Below are 8,464 nucleotides of genomic sequence, written 5' to 3'. Positions count from 1 at the left end.
GCGAACGCTCATGCGTGACGCAAATCTCATCATCAGCAGAGTGCTCAAGCACTGAACGATTGCAGCCCGATTTTTCTAAATGCGCATCTATGAACGCTCCGACTGCGCATGCGCCTGGAATTATTTGCACGAATTAGTGGATCCACGAGTTGGCAAAACTCACATTTGATCCATTGTTGTCACAAAGAAACATTAGAAGTAGACATGATCACCGGTAAATAACAGGAGACGCAGGTAAAAACAACAACAGTAGATACAGTATATGCACATCAAGAGCACGTGTGTGATGAGGTCAGGAGATACCTGCAATTGTAGAACTAGAGTTAGAAGGAATATAAAAACATTTGTATGGGTCTAAACTCCTGAAGAAAAATTGTCCGGCGTCTCATAGCAGTCGTGGCGCACATGTGCCAATTGCCAAATGGAGTATACATTAACGTATGCAGACGCTGAGCGTTCGCGTCAAAATCGAAGTATACTTTGGGCTTAACTCTGTTATGCCCTTGTTAAACATCTTTAGTCTTAACTTTATATTCTAGCCATCCTTTTCTTTTTGTGCAAAATTCTGTCATTATTTACTGACCCTCATGTTCCAAACCCATATGACTTTCTGCCTTACATCTGTTGTGTTTCACGAGAAAAAGAAAGTCATACAAGTCCGAAAACAACACAAGTGAGTAAATGATGACAGAATTTTCAATACTGGTTGAACTATCCCTTTAATTTTCATCTTCCATCTCTTTCACTGTTTTCTTCTCCACTTTTCAGCCTGAATCTTTTAAACTTGTGTTTCTAGGCCACTCAGTTTGGGGGTGAGGATACGAGGTGTTACCCCAGAGTTGAGGTCCCTCTCAAACTCTAGCAGCTGGCCCATGAAGTTGAGGTTGGGGGAAACTACTGGCCGCCGACCCCGCACATATTTATAAGCATCGGTCATGGTCATGAGGGTGTGCTTCATCAGGTAAGCAATGACAATAGTCACTGAGCGGGACACTCCTGCTTGGCAGTGAACAAGAACACCCCGTCCACACTGGTGAGCCTCCTCTGAAACAAACAAACAAAACAAAAAAAAAAAACATCAGAGATGAGTAACATTCACTTTTCGCCTGTCTTTTTATATTCATTGCTTTGTTCTATTTAAATCTCTCACACTGCTTCAAATAGACAGAAAGAGATAAGAACAGAGAGCATTTAAAAATGTCTCGCCCTACATTGTTTAGAAGCTTTTTAGCATAAACCTGACACCAGCTTTGAGACAGAATGATGTAAGCACAAAGAGGGGGGTTAACATGAAATTTCAAGCAGTTACAGCAGTATCCTACAGCATGACTGTGACATACAACATTTTTCTAATTCTTCTATAATTAACACAGCTTTTATGAACTCATCTTAGTAACTATATGGAATCTTTGCTTTTAAACTTTGGTTATCATTGGTTACACCACACACCTTTTAAGTCAGGGCTGTATGCTTATTAAAAAAAATTTAAAAAATCATTAGCACAAATTTAGTATGGTTGAAATTGTTGTATTGTTTTAAATTATTTATTACCATTTTTATTATTTACTAATACAATTTACTTCAATTACTACTACATTTTGGATACAATGATCATATTATAAACACTTATTTGATACAATTATTATTATTATTATTATTTATTACTGGTAATATTCATCACAAGGTGCTGTAACACCCTCGCACTGTCCTGGACTGGCCATTTGCCTCCACGCCACATGATATGTATATAATGATTTCCTGCTATATGATATTTTGATTTTTAATCATTGTTTCTTAACATGTTGATTTTAATGGTTTAAGGAAAGACCACTGAAAAACCATACTACTGACCACTAATCTAAAGAGCCTATTTGAACCCCATTATGGTGTTTCTCTGAATCTCGAAACATCCTGATTCAGTGTTTCTAAGTCAGAAGCAACTGTTTAACTGTTTAAGCTTTTCATGTTTAAGGAAATCAAGAAACTAGATGCCCGCAGACATTATTAATTTGCATTTTATTGAACTCATCAGTTTCTGATGCTCTCTTTTCTGCACAGGATGCAAAGGCTTGGTCACATTTACCTTTGCACAGCAAAATTCTACAGGCAAAGAAGGTGTCTGTCTGTCTGTCCGAGTTAATGCTATAACAAAATGTATCATTCCTTATACATTGGGTAATTTATCCTTAGGCTATTATGATAACAACAGGACAGTGAGTCCCTAAGCATTTATTATTAAAAGATTATGTTTCATTATAATTAATCCTGTTAGTCAATGATTTTTGTTTATCGCGATTAATCGCATTTTTTGCAGTTAATCGCGATTAAATGCATATTTTGAAAGTGCTGACATTTCACATTAGATATACTTCTTTTCCTGTCAAAATGCATTTATTTCCAACTAAGAAAACAAAACAAAATATTACAATATAATGCTTTATTAACATTTTCCAAACAAAGACTTCCACAGTATAAAGATAGAAATGCACTACAATAGCACCAATTCAAGTAATATTAAACATTTCCCAAAGTCTAAGTGGGAGTTTGACTAATGGAAAGAACTAGCCACATAGGTTTCATTTTCATTACAATGGGCATTAAATCTCTTAAACTCAAATCCTCCACAATCTGCCTGTAGACTGTGCCTATCCGCTTTCCTACAGCAAAGCAGCGTGAAGCCGCATTCATGATTCACGTCAGGGCATCAACGCAAGCAGTGCTTTAAACTCCATATAAAAAGCGCTTGCAGACAAAAACGTCTCATTCAGCATTTTGGTGATAGTTAAGACTTGAAGTGCTTCTATGGTAATTAAAATGCGACTTACATAGGCTGAAAAATACTTGATTACTACAGCAAGTCACATCTGGGCTTGTTTTGTACATCAAATAGAATTAAGAGGTCCTTTCTCCATTATTTTATCATTGAAGCACTGTTGTGTGAGTGTGCGTGCAGAGATTCTTTTATTTACTGAGATACCTACCTCCGCGGCTCTATCATAAGAGAAAGAACGTAATAGTCAACTAGTGTGTTAAGACAGTACCGCCCATAGAATGTCTATGAGACCACCACGTTATGCTAAGGTTATAGGCTCACCTTGGTAGAAGATCTCTGGTGTGTGTGTGTGTGTGTGTTTGTGTTGTGAAATGTGCATCAGTGTAATGACTCCGGGTGGACACATTACAAAAGTTTATGTTGTATTAACGGTAAATGCATTCATCGTGATTAAGAAAAATTAACACGTTAAACTTTAATTAATCGCATGCGTTAACGTTAATTCTGACAGCTCTAATTATTATAATACATTATCAACAGTTTAAATTACTGTACAGTTAAATAAAAATTGCCTTTCATAGCATTCTCTTATAGTTGTATATTGTGTATCATATCAAACATTCTTCCTTATCAGAAAATTTAAATTCTTACCTGCTCATCTGAAACGCTTGCCTGACTGCTGTCCTAACCCTGTCCCTCACTGTGATAAATTCTCTCCACTAACTGCATCTTATGGAGTTTTTTCCCCCTTGCCACAGTTGCCTTTGGCTTACTCACTGGGGGCTTAAAGACATCTAGTCATAATTTTCTGTAAAACTGTTCACTCTGGGCTTTAAAATGCTGGTGAATTAAACACAGCCTGCTACAGCGTTCCTTTTAGAGAACTCAGAGGCATCTAGATGTTATTGGGGCTTTTAATGATTGCTCATCAAGTTGTGAAAATATGCAAGGTTTCTATGAGAGTAAACAATAAAAAATATGTACATATGTAGATATTACAGAAGTAAACAATTTTTTCCTCTTACTGAAAGTTTTCATTAACCATTTATCTTAAAATAGTCTAATAATTTACACTGTATATCACAGCATGTTCAGAAACAAATATCACATATAACACAAAGGCTAAATTAGCATGATAAATTATTATTTACAAAAATTCAATGCATTAATGTAATAAAAAATATTCGAAGTATAAATACCTATAATATTATCAGACTAATTCAAATAAATTTTACATATGTTTGCACTGATCATGGTATAAATACTGGGGTTTGTACTTGCTAATTTTGACTGGGGGGGGTTACCTCCCCACATCCCCCCAATATCTATGCCCCTGTAAGGAGCACTACCCATAAAGAGGTCACTACCAAACCAAACAACTTCCTCTGATTAATACTGCAAATGTTTGTGTCCAAGTTCACCAATCTTGAAATTCTTTGCCACCAGAAGTCCATAAGTGGAATTCCTGATTGAGGGGATTCCCATCGAGATGACTATTTCACCCACAGAATTTTTGCCATGCAAAGGTATAGGTAATGTGACCACTACTTAATTCGTGACCAGCATGCAGCAAAAAAGGAACATTACAGCAACACCGACAATGTGTCCATAGCAACCCACTAAAATCTGAGCACTTGAGATTTGGCAATAGTAAAGCAAACATCAGACTATTGTACATGTTCTTTTTTCCAACTGTCCTCCTAGGTGGAAATGACACTAATCGCACATGTGTGAGTGGGTTAACATTTGTTATAAAAAATGATATAATGGGATTAAAATATATACACCCTGCTAAAAAAAACAAAAACAAAAAAAACAGCTTAACCAGCATGCAATTCCCATGCTGGTCTAGGCTGGTTCTGCTGGTTAATGATGGTTTAGCTGGTGGACAAGCATAGTCATGGTTTTCACCAGCAAAACCTAGCTGGTGAAGCTGGTTGACCAGCATAATCTTTTACTATGAAGCTGGTTAAGCTAGTTTAAAAGCCTAGTGGGGACACCAGCACACCAACATCCCATGCTGGGGGACCAGCACCAAAACACAACATAAGCTAGTGACCAGCAATGATGGTCTTTTCAGAAGGGCACTACAAGAAAAACGACCAATTCTCTCACCGATAAACTCAAAAACCTCCTCAAAGTACTGCCGCAGGTTCTGTTTGCTGTTGTCAGTAGCAGGAAGCCTTTTGTAACGCACCAAGCCAGTGTCCAGGTGGTAGAGGGGAAGATGGGAGGTGACATTGACCACATAACCAATGTTGAGCCGAAGAAGTAGGTCTAAATCCTGTGCATCTCTTTCATTGCCCAGATAAAGGAAAGGAAGAATGGCGCTGATCACAGCGTTCTCCACATCCGGGGTCATCACACTCTCATCGGACAGTGACGCTGGGAGGGAGGAGGAGAGGGGGAGGGAAAGGTGCACTGGCAAAAAAAAAAAAGAAGAAAAAAGATAATATGGCTTACATTTTGTAAACATTTGTTTTCTTTTATACTAATATAATTTATGTGATCACAATACACTCTTAAAGGAATAGTTCACCCAAAAATGCTAATTCTCTCATCATTAACCCTTATGCCATCTCAAACTCTTATGACTTTCTTTTTTCTGTAGAACACAAACAAATATATTTTGATGGAGATATGAGACATGCTTCAAGATCTGAAGCTTAATTAGACTTCCTCGCACAGTACACGCACTCTGCACATGTACACGCGATGCACATGCGCTTTGTGCATACGTTACCCGCGATGAAATTTAATCAAGCTTCAAATCATGATTGCCAAGGAGAATGCAGATGTCAAGAGTTATAGTAAAAAAGAAGATATTTTGGTCAGTTTCTCACCCAAAACTGATCGTATAATTTCAGAAGACATGGAATAAACCACTCGAATTGTTTGGATTACGTTTTTGCTGCCTTTTTGGAGCCTGAACATGTTGGACCCCATTGACTTGCATTGCATGGACAAAAAAATAAAATAAATAAATAATATCTTCATCAAAATATCTTTGTTCATGTTTTGCAGAAGAAAGAAACTTATATGTGTTTGAGATGGAATAAAGTTGAGTAAATTAGAAGAGAATTATTATTTTTGGGTGAACTATGCCTCTAAAATTAAGGTTCTTCAATGGTTATTTGGGATTAGCAGAGAACCCTCTTCTTTATCAAGAACAATTTCTGGCTATACAGGGTTCTTTAGTCACATTATTGGTTCTTCAGATCAACATGTTTGTTTCTGGGTCCTTTAAAGCATCAGCACATAGATGGTTTTCCAAAGAACTAGAAAATAAAAATTTATTTGTGGAACTTGAAAAAGATCTTCTGGTTTGTCATACAATTCTTAGATTTTAGAGTTTGATACCATCAACCCCTTATGTAATGAAATTTAATAATTTTAATTACTATTTTAATCCATTCTCTTTATCCCTGTTTGAAGTTTCAGTGCTGTTCTTACTTTCCCTTTTCTCCCCATAGCATGGCTAAAATTAAGAGTCATTATCCTTCAGTTCTTTCACAAAAGTTAACGTGTTTCAGTAAGACATAAAAGAGAGGATGGGACAAGCAGTCAGAATTTTAAGAGAAAGAGTTAAAGGTAGAAAGGGTTTAGAGCAGAAAAACTTTTTGATTGAACTTGGAGAGAATTTAACCTCCATTCTAGAGCAGCATTGGTAATGCAATCTTTTGAAGCTGCCAAGGATTATGTGCCCTGCGTATTAGTTGAACCATCATTTTAATTTAAATACTGTCAGTGCACAAAGGCCTACAGCCTAATGGAAATTATGAAGGTCAGTACATTCATGTGGCATTGGGAATGTGGGGACATTGTGTTCATCTTTCTGAGAGGTCAATCATCAACACCACATTGCAAAGACATTATGATATTTACCTCGTCCATTTTCCACATCTTGTTCTCGGTTGAGCGAGTTGAGGACCAAGTGGAGTGATTGTGCAGAAGGTAAGGTGTGTCCACCCTCTCTCTCTCTCTGCTTTGGTTTTGGCTTAATGAGGGTACTGGTGGCAGAGGGTGGAGGTGAGAAAGAGGGAGGGGAATCTGGTGAGGGAGAGCGCAGGGAAGGGGATTGCAGAGGTATTTCGTCAAATCCATTGCCATCCCCCATGCAAGCATCTCCCCTTTTCTTCCAAAGCCTCTTTAGGGAATCTCTTCCCTGGTCCCCACTGTTCCCTGATCCGATGAAGTCCAACACTGCCATCTTGCCTTGCTGGAGCCTCCGTCGTCCTGCCTGATCTGTCAGGTGAGAACGAGTGAATTCCATGAGGTTCCGGCAGTCAAGGATTACAGGGTTGGTGCCATTGCCACTACTCTGATTTTGGCCCATGCAGGCCCTTCCTGAGCCCATCCCAATCCCTGCACTGTTGTGGTTAGGTTGGGTTTTAGAGCGAGTCATCTTCTTCGCTAGCTCCTCCGGCCAGATTGTGCGTACACTGAAGTCATCATCATCAGGCTGGTGGTATCCTCCCATGGTACGTCCACCGATATTACAACCTGTATTGGGAGGATTCATTCTGTGTGGGTTAAAAGTCACTACAATGGGGTCACTACTGCAGTAGCTGCATGTGGAGCTGCCAGTCTGACTTGCTTTGGGATTGCAGCCACTGACGCAACTCTGGAGTGCTCTGAGAGGGGCAGATGAGGAAAGGGGTGTACAGGGTAGACACCCACCAACCAGTTTCTTACGAAAAGCAGCAGGGCTCTCGAAACCTCCAGCTTCTCCAGAACAGGATGCACATCCCAAAGGTCTGAGCATCCCTGTGCGACAGTCTGAGACAGTGCTGTTGGAAGAGGAGGTGTTGGTGGTGGATGCAGTAGACAGGCATCCTCCTAGAGTCTTCAGTCCCATGGTTCCACCACCTCCGATGACAGCACTTGTTCCTTGCCTGTGGGAAAATGAAGAGGATGGGCTAGTGCTATGTCTGTGGTGACCTCTCCCTCTTCTACAACGCACCAGCTTCCAACAGCCACAAGGGTGGGAAAAGTCAATGGTACATGTGTGGTCTGGACTAGGGAAGCCTCCTCTGGAGGAAGTGGGCGAGAGGGACAAAGCGTGAAGAATTTGGGGCCGTTGTTCTTTAGTGTGAGAGGGCTGGGGCTGACTGATGTGCTGGTAGGAGGCTGGGGGCCGGGAAGGGTGTGAGGGTGAAACAGCAGGGTAGTGAGTGTTTAGGATGGCAGCATGGGGTAATGGGGCTGAACTGTGGTGTTGGGATAGGCTGTGGCCATGGGGTAGTTGGTGGCCGGGTCCCAGTTTGGAGTTTTCTTTGTTTCCTACAGATGATACGTCCCTGTCACAGTGGGAGGGGTAGCTGGCAGTTGTAGAGCAAGACTTTGATGGTAAGTCTTTCTCTCTTGCTGACTTGGGTTTTGACTGCTGTCTTTGGGCAGGTACAAATTCCAAGATCCCACCAGGAGATACTGTAAGTTGGTTCTGATGATGGCTACTGTGTTGAGTCCTGTTTTGATTCTGATAATGGTTTTGGTGTTCCTCCACTAACTCAGAAGACTTTCCTTTGCATTTCCTGTCACCTTGCCCTGGATCCAAGTGCAGGGATACCTTTTTAGTTCTGTTCCCCTTAACGCTTCCACTTTGAGTGAGACTGCTACTGCGGCCTTTGTCTAAGTACAATCCTCCTCTTCCGCCTTTGTCCACAGACACTTTAATGTCAATGGTATGGG

The 8,464-nt window shown here is 40.0% G+C and overlaps 1 protein-coding gene across 1 annotated transcript; it reads right to left on the bottom strand.

Moving 5' to 3' along the window:
• Nucleotides 1–351: 351 nt before the first annotated feature.
• LOC127428909 (dual specificity protein phosphatase 10-like) lies at nt 352–7,424 on the bottom strand. Its single transcript, XM_051677584.1, has 3 exons — nt 6,659–7,424; nt 4,889–5,194; nt 352–1,044 (listed from the first exon to the last, which is right to left on the bottom strand). Exons 1-3 carry the CDS (start codon nt 7,293–7,295, stop codon nt 779–781), a joined length of 1,209 nt encoding a protein of 402 aa, XP_051533544.1. The 5' UTR covers nt 7,296–7,424; the 3' UTR covers nt 352–778.
• Between the last annotated feature and the right edge of the window lie 1,040 nt (nt 7,425–8,464).

This window comes from Myxocyprinus asiaticus, chromosome 38, assembly GCF_019703515.2.
Source record: "Myxocyprinus asiaticus isolate MX2 ecotype Aquarium Trade chromosome 38, UBuf_Myxa_2, whole genome shotgun sequence".
Taxonomy (NCBI): Eukaryota; Metazoa; Chordata; class Actinopteri; order Cypriniformes; family Catostomidae; genus Myxocyprinus; species Myxocyprinus asiaticus.
The sequence above is the reverse complement of the archived record's forward strand: the minus strand, read 5'-3'. Positions and strand labels throughout refer to the sequence as shown.

Excerpts from the sequence above, each read along its gene's own strand:
- LOC127428909 (XM_051677584.1), bottom strand. The coding sequence starts at position 7,295 with ATGAATCCTCCCAATACAGGTTGTAATATCGGTGGACGTACCATGGGA. Across the intron at positions 5,195-6,658 it reads AGATGTGGAAAATGGACGAG|TGCACCTTTCCCTCCCCCTC; the intron begins GTAAATATCATA and ends TTTTTTTGCCAG. Across the intron at positions 1,045-4,888 it reads GGAGGTTTTTGAGTTTATCG|AGGAGGCTCACCAGTGTGGA; the intron begins GTGAGAGAATTG and ends TGTTTGTTTCAG.